We start from the raw sequence: 21,400 nt of genomic DNA, 5'->3' as shown, positions 1-21,400 counted from the left end.
AGTCAACCACTACAGGGAAACACTGGTTTCCTCTTTTCTCCCTTGGACTGAGAACTGCCCTATCCATTCAGAACTTCATATTTGGATACTTCAGTTACATAAAGCAGACATAATTGAGAACCTGAGCAAGAACTTTCACTATAAAAGACAGCCTCCCCTTTGTCTCAGTGGAGCAAAATAGAAGTTGCTACCTAAATTTGTGTCTCCTGAGCTGCAGCTCCTTTTGGGGCAAATAAAAGCCTTTTATTCTTTATTACAGTCTAAAATTTATTTTGGTTTACATTCCCAACCGCTCCTAGTATTCTTGAGCTGATGGGAGAGAAGCCCTGGCTAGGATCAAGAACATGACAGGCCCCACCCAACCCCCTGGGACTTAGAGGCCTCTAAGACCGGAAATGGAATCCCTTCCAAAGAAAAGCTCCAGCCCCTCTAACGTCAGCAATCTTCTATCCACACCCCCGACCCGCAGGGAAGGGTGGCCTGCGGCCTGCTGGGAGTTGCAGTCCGCTGCGTGGCCCCACGCCTGCGCACTGGATACTGCACCAAGCGAGCTGGGAGAGCCGTGGGCGCCCAGGCGGTGAGTCCCGGTGCGTCCGGAGGGCGTGGCCGTCCCTGGGGCGCGGGGAGTGGGGCTCCCTTCCCTTATGGGCTACAAAAATTTGCAGCCTCCAGTCCTGACCTGGTGGCGGGCCCCTGTCCCGCCTGGGTCCCCGCTGCCGCTCCTTGAGACCCGGCCGGGCCTTCCCGGGGGTCCTCTGGGGCTGGCGTCGCCCCTCCAGGAAGCGAGACATCTACGCCTGGAAGAGCGCTGGGGCCGCGCCCTTGCCACCAGCATTCGATTTTAAACCGGCTTTTAGACATTTAGGGACTTGTCCCCCTATCATTTCCCCTAGTGCCCTCTTTTCACGACGCCCGTGCCTCTTTCCGCACACCTCTCTATCCACGGCCCCGTGAGCGCGGGCTCATTCCGGAGGGTTTGGAGAGAAGCCATCAGCCCCGAGGGGAAGTGGAGTTTTCATCCGGAAGGGCCGATGGGAGGAAACCCGGAGGGTCAATTCCGTGGGAGACGTAGGGTAAGGTTTGGGTCAGTAAGGAAAGAGCTGCCCAGCTGTGACGCTGGAGTACACGAAAGGTGGGTCCCCAGACTAAGCCATCAGGGTTCCTGGATGCCCTCCAGCGACCCTTAAGCACCTACTCGGGGGAATAGAAGCTTTCTAGCAACGAGTTCTCCGAGCAGAGCTGTCTCTTGGCCAGGCATATTGCTGTTCCCTTTCCATACAATTGGATCCGTCAAAAGCAATTTTATGAAGAGGATGTTACAAAGAGGCGTAGGGTGTCATTTAAGAAAGTAGCCCAGGGATGAAATGGGAACAGAGTGAAGTTTTTGAATGACCAGGCAGGAAGAGATTCAGGGTTTTGTTTGTTTGTTTTGTTTTGTTTTGTTTTGTTTTCCCCTTGATCGCGTCCAGAAAAGGAGACCGGTATGTGAGCTGTGTGGGTAAATTCAGAGAGGACCCATAGAACACGGGCAGGTACCAGTCTTCACACCTTTGCAGACATGTATGTTACCACCTATGTGACCTCGGAGATTGCACTAAGGACATTTGAATGTTTTTAGACATGAGCATTGCAGGAGTCGATAGTTTCTAACCTCATCACCATTTCTCTCTGGCATTTGCTATGGTTCCTGGAACATGCTATTCAGTCCTCTGAAGCCTCAAGCCTCGGTGCCCTCATCTGTATTCAGGGCATAATACTAGTACCCACCTCCTAACATTGGGTGAGGGCTAAATGGCTTAGAACAGCACTTGGCACTTAGCATGCTGAACATGATAACTGTCCTTCATTATTAATGCAGATCAGATTCCTGATGGCCTGCCCTGTGCAGTTTATTTTTCTCATGAGAAAGCCATTTGGAATGCATTGCATGATGAGGTTCATGGTGATGTTGGCTGAACTACACATACCTGAAGTGGAGAAGAATGAGGGATTGATGAGTTGCTGCCTTTGCAAGGCATGGCTCTCCCTAAGATGCCGGTGATTGAAGGTGACTGAGGGTTACTCAAAGCTAGGTTAACTTTCAGGTTTGCTCACCTCTATTGTAAGTATTGCTCCCTCGTATTTTTTCTTTGGCTTATCTATATTCAGAAACACAAGAAAATTGTTACTAGACTAGGAGTGAAGATATAGGCCACCAGATGTATATGGGTTCATTTAAGGGAAGAGATTCTTAGCCCTGGGTCCAGGAATTCTAGAAAAGAGCTGTTCAGTAGAACTTCCTGCAACAGTGTCTACTGAGCATTTGAAATGTGAATAATATGAATAGGAAATTGATTTTTACATTTAAATAATTTAAACTTAAACTGCCACATGGGACTATTGTCTACCATATTGGACAGAACAATTCTAGAGGGTCCATGGATGGTCTTGAAGTTTTAGTGAACTTTTTGAAACTGGACGCAGAATTTGAAGTGCTATGTGTATTTTTCTAGGAAGTTAGTCCATTGCTTTCATCAGGTTCTCAGAACCACTGAAAATATTACCATCTGCTACTTTAGAGCTTTGCTGAAAAGCAAGCAATTAAGGGAGAGAAGAATGCCCTGTTAACTGCTCTTTCTCCTTTCTCATTTGACCTTTCCTCAGCTTTAGATCCTCCACCCAAGAAATATACAAAGAAACAAATTGGAGTCTGAGACTTTAGGCCCAGATAAATTGGAAGGGGGCAATGGCTGTTGCCCTGGGTTGTGCAATCCAGGCCTCCTTGAATCAGGGCTCAGTGTTTCAAGAATATGATACTGACTCTGAAGTCTTCCGTCAGCGCTTTAGGCAGTTCCAGTACAAAGAAGCAGCCGGGCCTCATGAAGCTTTCAACAAACTTTGGGAGCTTTGCTGTCAATGGCTGAAGCCAAAGCTGCGTTCTAAGGAGCAAATCCTGGAGCTTCTAGTGTTGGAGCAATTTCTAACAATTTTGCCCACAGAGATAGAGACCTGGGTGAGGGAACATTGCCCAGATAATAGAGAAAGAGTTGTATCACTGATAGAAGACTTACAGAGAGAACTTGAGATACCAGAGCCACAGGTAAGAAAAGAGTTTGGGATCTGGGTAATTATTCTAAAAGAAGTAGCAGACAAATCTGGTACTAGATCAGCCATTTTGTCTTTTTGTCCCAGGACCTCCCTGCAGTGATTTTTATATTTTCCTTTTGTTGGAATCAGCAAATGGGTCAGTGATTCTCAATTATTAAACCAAACTCTTTAAATATTTGGTTGTGTCCCTTTTACTGTCCTATAGATACTATAATCTACTTATATACACAAAATCAAAACCATCATATAATAAGTGCTCTGTGGTTTGTGAGCCAAAAAAAGCCCAAGGTCTGTTTTTATACAACCCATGAGCTAATAACGGTTATTACTTTTTTAAAGTGTTGTTTTTTTAAAAAGAATAGGCAACAGACCAACACAACCCAGAAAGCCTAAAATATTTACTATCTGGTTCTTTCCAAAAAGGTCTGCCAACCATAAGCCAAGTAGGGTTTAGAAGTAATATAAAAGAAAAGGAACATGGTGTCTTATAAACTAATGGGCATTTCAGCATTCACATGTCTGGGCTTGAGCATACCAGAAGACCTCATGAAGTTGTCAAATGCTTGCCTCATTGCACAGACTTGCTGTGAAGGCAACAAGCAGAAATTCAGACCAATATAACTCAAACACTATAAATGGTGTTGCTGATGGTCATGTGATTTTCCAAAGTGACAAACAACTTTGGTTAATCTGAACAATTAGTATAGTATTTCTTTGATTTTCAAATTATTGCTTTCTTAGAAAAGTTAAGTCAAGCTAAAATTTGCAAAAATATTTTGTGATTATATGACCAACAAGGTGAGGTTCTTGACAGATTCTTTTTACCTATATGAATATTTGAGGGGGACACTCCAAAGTTGGTAAGGACCTGGAACAATTCTGCACTGAGTGCATTATCTATATTCTCATCTCTGCCCACTAACATCAATGATGAGAAAGAACCATGGATCGGCTGCCTCCTATATGCCCCCCTACTGGGGATCGAGCCTGCAACCCAGGCATGTGCCTTTGACCGGAATCAAACCCAGGACCCTTCATTCCACAGGCCAATGCTCTACATACTGAGCCAAACCAGCTAGGGCTATTGGGTTGATTCTTGTATGTGCCTTGACCAGGCATCAAACCCGCAACCTTGGTGTATTGGGACAACACTCTAACTGAGCTACCTGACATTATCTATATACTCCCATCTCTGCCCACTAAATTCTGATAGCCACCACCTACTACAATATCTAAAATAACTCCTGGGGGTGGTGGCCCTACCCTCTTTCAGAACCACCCAATAAAACCTGTTTGGGGCTTGCTATAGCTGAGCAAAGGACAGCATCTTTGGAGAAGGGAGGAAGTGCTTCTAGTTAGGCATTAGTGGCACTGGAGTCTTGTGTGTTGATGGGATTCTGTAGTTAGCCTGCATGAACAGGATTCTTCCAAAGTTTCCTGACCCTAGGATAGAATAGTTTATAGTTTCCCTTCCTTTCTGTGTCTCCTTGTTTGGCTTACCACATGAAATTTTGTCTTCATGCAGTCTAATCCTGCATTGCCAGTATTATAGGCACCAGCCAAAAGTGGTTCTTGAGCAGTAGAAATTTGGCTAGTCCAAATTGGGATATGCTGTAAGTATAAAATGCATACCACATTCAGAAGACTTAAAGTGAAAAATAAAGTAGGTGAAATATATTATTAATAATTCTTCATACTGATTACATTATGAAATTGTTATTTTATATATGTATATTTTGTTAATGCATATTATTATATTATTATTTCTTTTATTTTTTTTCATATGACCCCTGGAAAATTTAAAATGACTTTGTTGGCTTGCATTATATTGCTCCTGGGCACTGATGGTCTAGATATTAGAGTGATGGGTTCTGGCATTTTCCCCAGATTGATAGGCAGGAAATACTCTTGGAAGACCTCGCAGCAGTTGGAATGGCAGACATACCACCAAACATCCACGTGGAAGTACCCCCACTCCAAGCACTGGGACCTGTCCCCGAGGCCCCGGTCGCAGATGCATGGATCCCACAGGAGCTGAGCTATGGTGCTGCTGGGGAAGGCCAGTCCTTTCTGGACCCTGGTAAGCCAAAGGTTTTATTTCCTTTCCTTGATTTCTTTTTGAGAACTCGGGAGCTATCCAGGGTTTGGTTTGGTTAGAAACACGGAATAAGGGATGAAAATGGATAAAGAGTAAGTGTGGAAACGTCTCTCTGAGAATAGCTAGCCACAAAACACGTTAGATTAATCGGGATTCAAGAAGTTTATTTTTCACTTTTTTTAGTGCAATAAACATAATCATATATTAACTTCTTAACCATTTTTGCATGTACACTTCAGTGGTAATGAATATATTTATAATGTTGTGAAACAATCACCACTACCCATGTCTACAACTATTTTCATCTGTAAAACTGAAACTTTGTACCCATTTACACAATAACTGCTCATTTCCACCTCCACCCAACCCCTGAACGACCATTTAAATTTTTGTCTCTATGAATTTGACTACTCTATGTACCTGATATAAATGGAATCATATAGTGTTTGTCTTTTAGAGACTGTCTCATTCACTTAGTGTAATGTCCTCAAGGTTCATTCATGTTGTAGTATATGTCAGAATTTCTATTCTTTTAAAAGTTGAATAATATTCCATTGTGCATATATGTTATATTTAATATATCCATTTTTTCATAAATGTATATTGGGTTGCTTCTATGTTTTAGCTGTTAGGAGTAATGCTTCCCTGAATATGGGGTGTAAATCTCTTTGAGACCCTGCCTTTACTTCTTTTGGGTATATAACCGGAAGTGGAATTGCTTGATCATACGATTATTCTATTTTTAAACTTTTGAGGAACCATCATACTGTTTTCCACAGTGGATGTACCATTTTACATTCCCACTAACAGTGCACAAGCTTTCCAATTTCTCCACATCCTTGCTAACACTTGTTATTTTCTGATTGTTGGTTTTTTTTTTATAGTAGCATTCCTAATGGGTGTTAGGTGGTATCTCATTGTAGTTTTTTTTTTTAATCCTCACCTGAGGATATGTTTTTTATTGACTTGTAGAGAGAGAGGAAGGGAGAGAGAAACATCGATGTGAGAAACATCAATCAGTTGCCTTCCTTACACGCTCTGATCGGGTATCAAACTCACAACCTAGGTAAGTGCCCTTTCTGGGAATCGAACCCGCAAACTTTTAGTGTATGGGACACTGCTCCAACCAACTGAGCCACCTAGCCAGGGCTAATTGTAGTTTTGACTTGCGTTTTCTAAATGATTAGTGACATTGAACATCTTTTCATGTGATTTTTGACCATGAATATATCTTCTTTTCTTTTTTTTTAACCAGTCTGGATGAACACACTTTATTTAGTTTTTGTTGTTTTACATTTTTATTGAATTTATTGGTGTGACATTGGTTAATATAATTATATAGGTTTCAAGTGTACAATTCTATAAGACATCATCTTTACATTGTATTGTGTGCACAACCCAAAGTCAAGTCTCCTTCCATCACCATTTATCTGCCCTTTACCCTCTTCTACTCTCCCCATCCCCCTTTCCTTTTGGTAGTCACCATACTGTTGTCTGTGTCTGTGAGTTTTGGGGGTGTTTTTTTGTTTGTTTGTTTCGTTTTTTACTTAAGAATGTCTATTCAGTCCTTTGCACATTTTTTAATTGGGTTGTGTTTTCTTTGTTTAATTTTGAAGTTCTCTTATTATGGGTATTAATTCCTTATCAAATACTAGAGGCCCGGTGCACGAAATTCGTGCTCGAGGGGTGTGTCCCTCAGCCCAGCATGCACCCTCTCCAATCTGGGACCCCTCAAGGGATGTCCGACTGCCCGTTTAGGCCCAATTCCAGTAGGATCAGGCCTAAACGGGCAGTCGGACATCCCTCTCACAATCCAGGACTGCTGGCTCCCAACTGCTCACCTGCCTGCCTTCATGATTGCCCCTAACCGCTTCTGCCTGCCAGCCTGATCACCCCTAATCACTCCCCTGCCAGCCTGATTGATGCCTAACTACCCTCCCCTGCAGGCCTGGTCCCCCACAACTGCTCTCCCCTGCAGGCCGGGGTCCCCCCCAACTGCCCTTCCCTGCAGGCCTGGTTGCCCCCAACTTCCCTCCTCTGCTGGCCTGGTCACCCCTAACTGCCCTCCCCTGCAGGCTGATCGCCCCCAACTGCCCTCCCTTGCAGGCCTGGTCCCTCCCAACTGCCCTCCCCTACTGGCCTGATTGCTCACAACTGCCCTCCCCTGCTGGCCTGATCCCTCCCAACTGCCCTCCCCTGCTGGCCAACTTGTGGTGGCCATCTTGTGTCCACATGGGGCAGCCATCTTTGACCATATGGGGGCAGCCATCTTGTGTGTTGGAGTGACGGTCAATTTGCATATTATGCTTTTATTAGATAGGATATGATTTGTAAATACTTTTTGTATTCTGTGGGCTTTTTTACTCTGTTGACACTGTCTTTAGATGAACAAATGTTTAAATTTTTCATGAAGTACTTTGTCTACTTTTTCTTTTATTGCCTGTGCTTTTCTTGTCATATCCAAGAAAACATTGCCAAATGAAATGCCATTAAACTTTTGCCTTATGTTCTTCTAAGGTCTTACTTTTAGGTCTTTGATCCACATTGAGCTAATTTTTGCATATGGTGTTAGGTAAAGGTACAACTTAATTTATTTTTGTGTGTGTGTGCATATTCAGTTTTTCCAGCACCATTTCTTGGATTGTCTTTTCTCCATTTCTGATGATCTTGGTATCTTTGTTAAAAGTCATTTGACCATATATTTGATGGTTTCCTTCTGGGCTCTATTCTAATACATTTGTCTGTATGTCTGTCCTTATGTCATTACCAAACAGTTTAATTACTGTAACTTTGTAGTAAATTTTTGAAATCAGGAAATGTGAGTCCTCTAACTTTGTTCTTTCTTTTCAATATTGTTTTGTCTATTTGAGGTCCCTGGAGGTTCCATATGAATTTTAAAAGGGGTTTTTCTTTTTCTGCAAAAATTGTCATTTGGATTTTGATAGATTACATTGACCCTATAGATCATTTTGGATAGTATTAACATCTTAACAATATTAAATCTTCTAATCCATGAACGTGGAATGTATTTCCATGTATGTATTCTTTTATTTCTTTTACCAATGTTTTATAATTTTCATTGTACATTTTTCATCTACTTGTTTAAATTAGTTCCTGAGTATTTTATTCTTTTTGATGCTGTTATAAATGGAATTGTTTTCATACTTTCCAGAATTGTTCATTGTTAGTGTATAGCAATGGAACTAATTTTTGCATGTTCATTTTGTATCCTGTTATGTTGCTGAGTTCATTAGAACAGTTTTTAAATAGAATCTTTAGGATTTCCATTAGATCATATAATCTACTAATAGAGATTATTTTACTTCTCCCTTTACATTTTGAGTGCCTTTTTACTTCTTTTCCTTGCCTAATTGCTCTGCCTACAACTTCAAGTGCTGAGTTTAATAGAAGTGGCCAAAGTGGGCATCCTTACCTTCTTCCTAACCTTAAAGAAAAAGCTTTCAGTCTTTCACAATTGAGTATGATGTTCCCTGTGTTTTTTTCATATATGCCTTTTATTATGTGGAGGTAATGTCCTTCTGTTCCTATTTTGTTGAACGTTTTTATCATTAAAGGATGTTGAATTTTGTTTAATGCTTTTTCTGCATCAATAGAGATGATCATGTGGGTTTTTTTCATTATGTTAATGTGGTGCATTACACTGATTGATTTTCATATGTTGAAACATCTTTATATTCTAGGAACAAATGCAACTTGGTCATGGTGTATGATCATTTCTTATTTTCAATTACAGTTGACATACAAAATTATATTAGTTTCAGGACATTATATAACTTAGCAAGTGTTCATCCTGATAAATCTCATACCTATCTGACATAATATTATTAGAATATCGACTATATTTCCTATGCTGTGCTTTACATCACAGTGACTATTCTGTAACAACCAATTTGTACTTCTTAATCCCTTCACCTTTTTCACCCATCTTCCCAGCCTCCCTCCCATCTGGCAACCATTAAAATGTTCTCTGTATCTATGAGTCTATTTCTGTTCTGTTTATTCATTTCTTTTATTTTTTAGATTCAGTTGTTGATAGATATGTATTTATTGCTATTTTATTGTTCATATTTTGATCTTTTAAAAAATTCTTTTTAAAGAAGACCCTTTAACATTTCATGTAATACTGGTTTGGTGGTGATGAACTCCTTTAGCTTTTTCTTGTCTGGAAAGCTCTATATATGTCCTTTCATTCTAAATGATAGCTTTCCAGGTAGAGTAATCTTGGTTGTAGGTCCTTGCTTTTCATCACTGAATATTTCTTGCCAATCCCTTCTAGCCTTGCAAAGTTTCTGTTGGTAAATCAGCTGACAGTTTTAAGGGAGCTCCCTTGTAGGTAACTAACTGCTTTTACCTTGCTGCTTTTAAGATTCTCTCTTTGTCTTTAACCTTTTGCATTTTAAGTATGATGTGTCTTAGTGTGGGCCTATTTGCGTTCATCTTGTTTCTGACTCTCTGTGCTTACTGGACTTGTATATCTATTTCCTTCACCAGGTTAGGAAAGTTTTCTGTCATTATTCTTTCAAATAGGTTTTCAATTTCTTGCTGTCTCTCTTCTCCTTCCGGCACCCCCATGATGCAAATGTCGATACCTTGAAGTTGTCCCAGAGGCTCTTTACACTATCTCCATTTTTTGGATTCTTGTTTTTTTCTTGCTGTTCTGATTTGGTGTTTTTTTGCTTCCTTATAATTCCAAATCACTGATTTGATTCTTGGCTTCATCTACTCTACTGTTGACTCCCTGTAAATTATTCTTCATTTCAGGTAGTGTATCCTTCATTTCTGATGTGATAACTACAGATTTAAAGGTCATGTGCAGGAGACAACCAATTGATGTGTCTCTCTCACTATAGTGTCTTTTTCAAGCTTTGATACCATGGTAATGCTGGCCTCACAAAATGAGTTAGGAAGTGTTTCTGCCTCTGATTTTTTTTTTTAATTTCAGAAGCATTGGTATTAGTTCTTCTCTAAATCCTATCTAATAAAGAGGGAATATGCTAATTAACCATCACTCCATCACAAAGATGGCTGCACCCACAGCTGAGGCCAAGTTCCCATAAGGAGCCTTAACAAGCAATCAGCAAGGACCTGAGGCTACTCCCTCCCCCGCCCCTGTGGGGCTTGACAGGGGACCTCAGGCCACCTTCCACACACAGCAGGGCTTGACAGGAGACCTCAAGGTGCAGGCTGCTCCCCCCGCCCCAGCGCCAGGCCTGGGGACCTCAGGCTGTGCCCCCCACCTGGTGGGGCTTGACAGGGGACCTCAAGGTGCATTTCCCGTCCTAGTGCAGGGCTAGGGGATCTCAGGCTGCTCCCGCCGCCCCAGGGCCAGGCCGGGGGACCTCAGGCCGCGCCCCCCACCTGGCAGGGCTTGACAGGGGACCTCAGGCCATGCCCCCCACCCAGCGGAGCTTGACGGGGGACCTCTAGGCTGCTCCCCTGGCCCCAGTGCCAGGCCGGGGGACCTCAGGCCATGCCCCCCACCAGGTGGGGCTTGACAGGGGGCTTCAGGCCACGCCCCCCGCCCCAGCACCAAGCCAGGGGACCTGAGGCTGTGCCCCCCTGCCTGGTGGGGCTTGACAGGGTACCTCAAGGTGCACCCCCAGTGCTAGGTTGGGGAAGTCAGGCCACAGCCCCCGCCTAGGGGGGACCTGAGGCTGCACCCCCCTGCCAATGGAGCTTGACAGGGGACCTGAGGCTGTTACCCCCTCCTGGTGCGGCTTGATGGGGGACCTCAAGGCACGCCCCACCCCCACCCTGGTTTGGGCTGGGGGACCTCAGGCCACGCCTCCCGTCCTGGTGCTGGGCCAGGGGACCTGAGGCTACGTTCCCTGCACAGCGGGGCTTGACAGGGTGGGACTAGCCCAGTCTGGATCTATCCCAATGGGGGGGGACGCGGCCGGGTCTGGGTCTCACGCGATTTTGAGGCGCATGTGGGTGGGCAGGGACTTGACTCTGGGTCCCGTGGTGTGCCCCAGACTCTGACAGGAGGAAGGTTTTCATATACATTTTTCTAATTTTCTTTCATCTCTGACACTTCTATTATAGAGAAAGGGCAAATAGCAATATTAAATTATTTCCTCTAATTAATCCCCTTTTAATGTGCACGAATTTCGTGCACCGAGCCACTAGTATTTAATAGAATCCACCAGAGAAGTCATTAGGTCCAGGGCTATTCTTCATCAGGAGATTTTTGATTACAGATTAAAAATCTCCTTGCTAATTCTAAGTCTATTGAGATTTTTGCTTCTTTATGATTTAGTCTTGGTAGGTTTTGTGTTTATAACAATTTGTCCATTTCATTTGGTTATCAAACTTGCTGACATACTATTTTTCATAGTACTCATAATTCTTTTTAGTTATGTAAAATCATTGGTAATGCCCCTACTTTCATTTTTATTTTAGTGATTTGAGCCTTCTCTCTTTTTTCTTAGTCCATTTAGCTAAAGGTTTGTCAACTTTGTTGATTTTTTTTTTAAAAACCAGCTTTTGGTTTCATTGATTTTTTTTTTCTAGTCTCTATTTTATTTCTCTCTCCTCAATCATTAATGTTTCCTTCTTTCTGCCAGCTTTGGGTTTAGTTTTTTTTTTCTTTTCTTAGTTCCATAAATTGTGAAATTATGTTGTTTTGGGGTCTTTCTTGTTTATTAATATAAGTATTTATATACAGGGTGGGGCAAAAGTAGGTTTATAGCTGTGAGTTCATGAAACAGTTTATTCTTGTATTACTATTTATTAATTTTTGAATTATTTTCCATACAAACTATAAACCTGTTTTTGCTCCATCCTGTATAGCTATAAATTTCCCCCTTAGCACTGCATTCATTGTGCCCCATAAGTTTGGATATGTTGTGTTTTCATTTTCATTTATCTCTAAGTATTTTCTAATTTCCCTTGTGATTCCTTCTTTGATCCATGGGTAGTTTAAAACTATGTTATTTGTTTTTCACATATTTGTCAATTTCCCCATTTTCTTTCTGTTATTGTTTTCTAACTTCATCCTGTTGTGGTATATCTATCTTTTGAAATCAATTGAGAGTAATTTGTGCTCTAACATATGGTCTACACTGAGTGGCCAGATTATTATGATCTCTGAACGCATAATAATCTGGCCACTCAGTATATATATATATATATATATATATATATATATATATATATATATATATATATATATTAGAGGCCCAGTGCATGAATTCGTGCATGGGTGGGGTCCAGCCAGCATGGCCAGGGGGAGGGGACATGCATGGGCGGTTGGCTGGCCTGCCTGCTGGTCGAACTTCTGGTCAAGGGGACAATTTGCATATTAGCCTTTTATTATATAGGATATACACTGAGTGGCCAGATTATTATGCATTCAGAGATCATAATAATCTGGCCACTCAGTGTATATCCTAGATATATAGGGTATCCCCAAAAATGTATATACACGCTTTGAATAATTATAAAGGCAGTGTTAAGAAGTTCCTCCCCATTGGTAATATAGAGGGTATCCCCAAAAATGTATATACACGCTTTGAATAATTTTAAAGGCAGTGTTAATTAAAATACATTTTATTTTTTAAATTGAGCTGTCAACTGTAAAAGTGTGTGTACATTTTTGGGGATACCCTGTATATTACCAATGGGGAGGAACTTCTATCATTTTGCTATTTGTTTTCTATATGTCTTATAGCTTTTTTGTTCCTTATTTTCTAAATTACTGTCTTTTGGGTTTAGTTGATTGTTTTATATCAAAATGCTTAAATTCTTTTATCATTTATTTTTGCATTTATTGTATGGCTGTTTTCTTTTAATCTGTAATCAAAGTGGTTTCCATGGAGATTACACTTAACATCCTAAAGTTATGTTCTAATTTGAATTTATAGCATCTTAATTACAATAACATCCAAAACTCCACTTTTTTACAGCTCCATCCCTACTCAGTTGTTGATGTCACAAAATTACATTTTTATAGAATATGTGCCCCAAAACAAACAAATAATTATTTTAAATGCATTATTCTCTTAAATTATATAGAAAAGAAAATGGCGAGTTACAAATAAGTTACCATAATACTACACTTTGACTATTAATTGTGATTTTAAAAATATATTAGTCATTTAAATCATGTAGAAAACAAAAGGTGGAATTATAAATCATTGTTACAATAATACTAGATTTTATAATTGTCTATCTATTTACCTTAATTGAGATATTTATGCTAGATATAGGATATGATTCTTGGTTGATATTTAATTTATTTTAGTACTTTGAATATGTCAGCCTACTGCTTTCTGACCTCCTAAGTTTCTGATGAGAAATCTGCATATTTTCTTATTAAGGCTCCATTGTATGTAATGAGTTTCTTCTCTCTGCTGCTTTCAAGATTCTCTCTGTCTTTGACTTTTCAGAGTTTGATTATAACATACATTGGTATGAGTCTCTAAGTTCATCTTACTTGGAGTCTGTTGAACTAATTAAATGTTTGTATTCATGTCTTTCTTCAAATCTGGGAACTTTTCAGCCACTATATCTTCAAATATTAGCTAGTAATATTATATCTAATTATAAATTTTCTGCATATGCATTTCCATTCCCCATGTTAATTCGCTTAGCAACAGTGCCAGGTAGGAAGATCACATGTAATGCTGAGAAATACTACTGCTCTTGATTTTAATACTTTCCAAAGCACATGAAAGTCTAATATATTTAACATGGGAAAGATAGAATGAATTTTAAAAGTAAAATATTGCCCTAGCTGGTTTGGCTCAGTGGAGAGAGCGTCGGCCTGCGGACCCAAGGGTCCTAGGTTCAATTCTGGTCAAGGGCACATGCCTGGGTTGCAGGCTTGGTCCAACGTGCAAGAGGCAGCCAATCAATGATTCCCTCTCATCATTGATGTTTCTATCTCTCTCTTCCTCTCCCTTCCTCTCTGAAATAAATAAAAATATTTAAAAAAATAAAAAGTAAAATATACCAATTAGGAGTAGAGGAAATTACCTCTTTCTCATCACTCTTACAGTGATATATTATGCTTTTCAAAATGACGTAGCACTTACTATTCCATAATTTAAACATTAATTCTACTTTTACTGCTTTTTTAATAAAAGTGAAAACATAATGGATGTATGACATGAAGCACATCCTATTTTAGGCTGAGTGGAAAGAACAGCTTGCTGGCAGAGTGGAAGAATAAATTTTAAACTAATGGAAATAAGTCAAATGATTTTATATTAAAGTTTGGAATATACTCTGTGTCAGCAAAAAGTAAAGCTGTTGGTATATATGAAATGGAAATACACACACACACACTTCTTTATCCATTCATCTGTCAATGAACACTTAAGTTTTTTCCATATCTTGACTATCTACACTAATAAAAGAGAAACATACAAATTAACCATCACTCCGCTACGCCCACCAACCAATCAGAGTGAGTATGCAAATTAACCCAACGAAATATGGCGGTTAATTTGAATACACAGATGAAGACTGAAGACAGCATAGAAGGAAGAGGGAGGGAAAGCGAGGCGGCGGTGGCGGCGGTAGGGAAAGCATGGGGGCTGGGGGGGTGACGGCAGCAGGAGGAAAAGTGCGGGGCTATGGTGGGAGGGAAAGCACAGGGCAGCAGCGAAGGCAGGAGGGAAAGCGCAGGGTGGGGGGCAGAGGCGGCGGGAGGGAAGGGAAAGCACGGGGGTGGGGGGGCAGGAGGGGTGGTGGTGGTGGGAGGGAGGCCTGCTGGAAGCCCTGTTCTTGCAGGAATCTTCCTGCAACGGGCCTCTAGTTGTAAATAATGCTGTACTGAATGTAAGGGGTGCCTATATATTTCCAGATTAGTGTTTTCATAATCTTCAGATAAGTACCCAGAAGAGGAATTGCTGGTCCATCTCTTTACTTTCATTCTATTTGTATCTTTGAATCTAAAGTGTGTCTCCTGTAGACAGCATATAGTTGGATTTTTAAATCCCTGCCTTTTGATTGAGTTGTTTAATATGGATTATTAAACAACACTTAATCTTGTTTTGATATAATGTTCTAAAATTTAAATCTCCATCAAACTAGCTTGCTAATGTTATTTTAATAATGCTAATATGTAAAGATCATTCTGCATTTAGATATCAAATCATCAGTTTCCAACCCACATGTTACTGCACACCATGTTACTGCACACCAATATTCTTTGACAGAGCTGAGGAAGGCAAAGAAGGGGTGTAGAAAAGAGGATTTGAGCTACAGGGGCTCTCAATGAGGAGAAGAGTGGTAGGATGTAAGGGGAGCAACAATAATAGAAACATCTCCTGTTCTTCGATTGACAGTGAGAAACACTATTTGATGGATATTTGGGTTAATTTCAAGAGAATCCACTTCTAGACTTCAGTTGAAACAAACAAAAACTGCTTTTGCTGGTTGTCAACCCACTCAATTTCCTTTTTAAAAAAATCCTTACCCAAGGATATTTTTTCCGTTGATTTTAAGAGCATGGAAGAGAGAGGGAAAGACAGAGAGAAATATCGATGTGAAAGAAACACATCATCTGTTGCCTCCTGCATGAGCCCTGACCAGGGCCTCAGGCCAGGGAGGAGCCTGCAACCAAGGTGTGTGCCCTTGACTGGAATCGAACCCGGGACCATTCAGTCCACAGGCCGACACTATCCACTGAGCCAAACCGGCTAGGGCTCAATTTCCATTTTAATTTGAAAATCTCAACTGAAATTATTTCAGTAAACAGTTTTATAACTCCTACTTTTACCTCTCTTCACTTGGTACTCAGTAGTAGCATTTCTGTTTTAATATGCCAAAACTTTATGAAGATTTACTTCATATTTTGGCTCTAACCTAATTAAATCTATATCAAAATAGATTCAGAAGTAATTTAGGACACTGATTTCAGCATAGAATCGATTCCCTCTCCTTCCATAGACTAGAGGAGAATAGTTTTGAATTGAGCAAAAAGGATGTTCTCTCCTTTCTGTTTTCTTCTTTTAAAAGGCTCTTTCACAAGATTCTGGTGAAATAATAGTAATTAAGGTAGAAGTAGATATTAAGTGGCTATATGTCCAAGATATCAGCCTGAACTCTGGAAAAACCGTTAATAACACAAACAATTATGCTTTTCACCTTTCTAATGGCCAGGATACTCAATACCAAAGCTTGATGTGAGCTTTCCATTGGAGCATAGAGAAGAAGCATGGGTAAAGGAGCTACAAGATTCCAAAGAAATTAAACAATTACTTGAATCCAAGATAGGTAAGTAATTGTTCATTGATACTAGAGAAGAAAAGAAAAATTCATCCTTAATCAGGCTAAAGACTTTTAGCTTCCATTTAGTAATTTCTATATCCCTACTGATGGTTTACTATAACTCTTCATTTTCCTTCATGTTCTTTTCTCAGTGGGACACAGTGACATCTGCAGTTTCTGTTTTCTTCTCCTAGGTTTTGAGATCGGGATAGAAAATGAAGAAGATACTTCAAAGCAGAAAAAACTGGAAAATATGTACCCATTTCTTGTTACTTTAGAGGAGAATGCTAATCATGGTCCCATTTTGCAAAAAGATTATGTACAGTTAGAAAATCAATGGGAAAAACCCCCAGAAGATTTACAGACAGATTTGACAAAACTTGTAGATCATCAGAATCCCTCTATAGGAGAGAAACCTGAGAGCTCTAGCTTGGAAGAACCTCTCAACCCTAGAACCCATAAGAAAAAGAGTCCAGGAGACAAACCTCACAGATGTTCTCAGTGTGGAAAATGTTTTGCCCGGAAGTCACAACTTACAGGGCACCAGAGAATTCATTCAGGAGAGGAACCTCATAAATGCCCTGAATGTGGAAAAAGATTCCTTCGTAGTTCAGACCTTTATAGACACCAACGACTTCATACAGGGGAGAGACCTTATGAATGTACTGTGTGTAAAAAGCGATTCACTCGGCGCTCACACCTTATAGGGCACCAGAGAACCCATTCTGAAGAAGAGACTTATAAATGCCTTGAGTGTGGGAAAAGCTTTTGTCATGGATCAAGTCTTAAAAGACATCTGAAAACTCATTCGGGTGAAAAACCTCATAGATGTCACAATTGTGGGAAAAGTTTTAGTAGACTGACAGCTCTTACTTTGCACCAGAGAACTCACACAGAAGAGAGACCTTTTAAATGTAATTATTGTGGGAAAAGCTTTAGACAGAGACCAAGCCTTGTTATTCATTTAAGAATTCATACAGGGGAGAAGCCATACAAATGTAGTCATTGTTCTAAAAGTTTCAGACAGAGAGCAGGCCTTATTATGCACCAAGTCACTCACTTTAGAGGACTTCTTTAATAATTATTAAAGGAAACAGGTCATGCAGAAATTGGCACTAACTCAAAAAAATCTTAACTTGAAGCAGTCTGTTTGTCTTGGAAGAATCTTTTTTGTTTGAACTTATAAGAACAGATTTTCTTTCTTTTACTATTAAAAAACCTGTCTTCCAAGGCATGTGAATTCTAGAGTATCCACCTACTCTTGCAACTCTTACAACTTTCCTAGATTTGATGTATTCTATCTTTACAACTCTTACTTTTTAATGAAAATGTTTGTGTCCCAAGCCAACCATATCATAGATGAAAGCATAAAACATATAGGGTAGGGTCAATATAATGGATAACCATGTCTATCTGATATATAGCAGCATCATAATTATTATTCTGTCATTATTAAAGGTGGTTATATTAGTTTAAAGCTTTATTTGTGTTCCAAGTGGCAAGAAAGGAGACAGTGTATTTTGTTCAAAGAATAAAAATGTGTCAGGAACATATGGATAAAGAGGATTTCATTTGCCTCATAAGAACTGGGTTATTTCCATAGAAAATTTTTATGTTTAAGAAATTAAGATTTTAACCTTTTTGAATTTTGCAAAATTTGCTAATATGCTTATTTGGCTGTTTGAGGTAATGCAGCTTAGAGCTGTTAATTTAATTGTTTATTTTGTTCAAAGAATGAGTAAACTCTAGGTGGAAGAATCCATTCGACAGTTGAAGTCATACAATTAAAACCTGATTCAAATTAGATTGACTGAGGAGCCAGTGTCCATTGCTTTTTAAAATATATATATTTATTGATTTCAGAGAGGAAGGGAGAGGGAGAGATAGAAACATCAATGGTGAGAGAGACTCATTGATCAGCTGCCTCCTGCACACACCACACTGGGGATTGAGCCTGCAACCCAGGCATGTGCCCTGACCAGGAATCGAACCATGACCTCCTAATTCATAGGTCTATGCTCAGTCACTGAGCTACGCTAGCCAGGCAGTGTCCATTGCGTTTTACTATCCTTTCGTATTCAAACATTAGTCATTCTTTAATTCAATGTCTCCCTAAGTGTGTGTCATAGAACACTTAGTTCTGTAAGATATTTTGCAAATAAGGTTGGGAATCCCTGCTGTTTCCCCTTTCTAGATTCATAGTGCACATCAGCATATGAGAATCTCTGACAGGTTCTTCAGTAAAGGCAGAAAAAGCAACTATGTTGGCTCAATGTTTTGACCCTAGAACCCTTTTTCATGTACACCCAAGCAATAACCCACAGAACTAGTATTCTGCAAATATCTCTTGGAACACATGCCTTTAACATATATTTCTATAGTTATCAATATAGTCTTATTACTCCCAAGCCTAGTTATCTCCAGTCATTTGAAGGGTGTTATGAAAAATTCTTTACACATACGTTTTTATGTAATACACACATAAACATACACACATTTTAAGGAGTTGAGGCTCACTCAGATACTTTATAAGTTGCTCAGTGATTCTCAATCTCTTTGAATTTTACTTATAATCACATACACACACATTGCTACTTATATAAATGTTCTCATATACTCATAGTAATGACTCAAACTCCTGTAGCAAGGGAAGAATTCTTTGTCAGTTAAAGCTGTTAATACATGAAAATATTCAGCCTAGTTCCTTGTTATAAAATACAAAAAATAGGACATTCAAGTATTTTCCCTTTATGAAGATACCAGTCATCCTTTCCTTAAACTAGAATTAGGGAAAGTATATATTTTTTATTCCACTGAACTTCTTAGAAGTCATATTTAAGTATTTTGGGGGTATCTACTTTGTGCCTAACTAGTCCTGTTCTAGGCTTAATGGAAACTAGGAAAGAAATTAATTCATGGATCAGGTTCATAAAGAGTTTATAATATCTTTAATTAAACAAGAGTTGGGAAACGGAGAACAATGCAAGAGAGTTTGTATTAAGTGCCAAATCATACCAAGTGCTAAAGCTAGGATGTGTCTTTAATTATTGTCACCCCAGTCCCTGTATGACGCTGCTATAAATGTGGGATTAAAAATTGAGATCCTAGTAGCAATAAAATGTAACATGGGAGGAGTCTGAATGTAGAGATGAAAAACACTGAATGTAATGGCTTCTCTTTTCTCTCTTGTGGAATTGCATTCCAACCAGAATAGTGCCTTAGAGTGGATGTGCCCAACTGCTCTGTATCTATGCAATATTTTAATAAAGTGGAAATATATATATGCTCTTTCTGCTTCAATCACATTAACTAATTGTTTGCACAACTTAGAGCTGCTTCCATGAGCAGTGGCAACAGGCACCACAATTGACTCCTGCCCCTAAGCTGGAATCACTTTACTCTCTGCATTTAATACAGTCAATTTTAGCTAGTAGGGTTAATTGTAGTCATAATGTGAGCTACATCCTCCCCCTCATCTATATCATAAACACACCTAACTGGATTTTACAGGGTAGACAACATCCATTATTTATTTTGAGGCACTGAATCAAGAAATACGTGAAATAGTTATTGGAAAAAGAGATCATAGAACATTTTATGAGTGTCCCTAATTTTACTTCACAAAAGTAAGGGCAAAATACAGTACAAAAAATACAGTACCTACCTATCTTGTAATTAGTATAAGGAGCAAAAACAGTACCCACCTTATAAGTACTATGAAGATTAAAAGAAATATATTTTGTTCAGGCCCTACACAGTGTAAGCTTTCAATGAATATACAGCATATTGTGTTTTATTTTTTGTTGCTTAATGATAAAAGCATTTAAGGCTATGGACTTTCCTATTAATATGGCTTTGGTCACATTCCATAGTTTTTATATATAATGTTTGTATTAATCAGGATTCTCCAGAGAAACAGAAGCCAATAAAAAATATATATAGAGAGGAAGAGGTTTGTTACAGGAATTGACTCATGTTGTTATGAAGATTGAAAAGTCCCATAATCTGCCATCTGCAAGCTGAAGAAAAAGGAAAGGTAATGGTGTCCTTCAGTAGAGGCTAAAGACCTGAGAACCAGGGGATCCAATGGTGTAACTGAGCCAAAGTCCTGAGACCTGGGCAGGGGGATGTAAATCATGAAATCTGAAAGCCAAAGAACTAGGATCTCTATCTGAGGGCAACAAAAGATGTAGGTCCCAGCATAAGAAGTGATGGAATTCACCCTTCTCTGTCTTTTTGTTCTATTCTGGTTCTCAACGGTTTGGATGATACCCCACACACACACATTGGTGAGGGCAGATCTCTGTACTCACTCTACTCAAACGTTAATCTCTTTGAGGAGCACCTTCCCAGACACACCCAGAAATATTTTACCAGCTTTCTGGGCTTCTCTTAGCCCAGTCAAGTTGGTATATAGGATTATTCATCACGGTGTTATTATTGATAATTTAAAAATTGATATTACTGTATTCATTAATATTCCCTCTGACCCAAGAGCTATACAATATTGCCATTTTCCACTTAATTTTTGGTTTTGCTATATTGTGATTAGAAAATATGGTTCATTCTATTTCTGCTTTTAAAGTTCATTTAGTTTTTTTAAAGACATATTTGATAAAATTTGGTAAGTATCCTAAAGACCCTAGAAAATAAGGATTCTATCTGTAAGGCACAGGTTCAGAATACAGTATTGGACCTCTCAATTAAGTTAATGTCTTTAGGAGTGTCCTTGGTGCTTATGAAGGGAAAGTGACACAGAATAGTTTACCTTGCTCCCCATTCTGAAAACCAGAATCCTGGTATTCTCCATTCCCCTCTTAAGAGTTTTATATTTTTGACCCATTTTATGGATGTCTTATAGCAATTACTAATAGCTTCCCAGCTATCAAAGCTGGCAGTTAAAGCTGGAAGCTAAAGGACCTAGGAGAGACCTAGCCTCTCCATATCAGGATGAGGAAGCTCTCCCTTGAGATT

The 21,400-nt window shown here is 39.6% G+C and overlaps 1 protein-coding gene across 2 annotated transcripts; it reads left to right on the top strand.

The window, feature by feature from the left end:
- Positions 1-521: 521 nt before the first annotated feature.
- Positions 522-19,707, top strand: ZNF449 (zinc finger protein 449). 2 transcript variants are annotated; one of them, XM_080653324.1, is made up of 5 exons: positions 522-577; positions 2,644-3,079; positions 4,975-5,167; positions 16,319-16,432; positions 16,621-19,707. In XM_080653324.1, exons 2-5 carry the CDS (start codon positions 2,726-2,728, stop codon positions 17,502-17,504), a joined length of 1,545 nt encoding a protein of 514 aa, XP_080509450.1. In that variant the 5' UTR covers positions 522-577; positions 2,644-2,725; the 3' UTR covers positions 17,505-19,707. The 2 variants fall into 2 exon arrangements, with proteins under 2 accessions (XP_080509450.1, XP_080509451.1); XM_080653325.1 differs by having other exon boundaries at positions 526-587.
- Positions 19,708-21,400: the final 1,693 nt, after the last annotated feature.

The sequence above is a fragment of the Plecotus auritus genome (genome assembly GCF_963455305.1).
Source record: "Plecotus auritus genome assembly, chromosome: X".
In the NCBI taxonomy this organism is placed as follows: Eukaryota; Metazoa; Chordata; class Mammalia; order Chiroptera; family Vespertilionidae; genus Plecotus; species Plecotus auritus.
The sequence above is the reverse complement of the archived record's forward strand: the minus strand, read 5'-3'. Positions and strand labels throughout refer to the sequence as shown.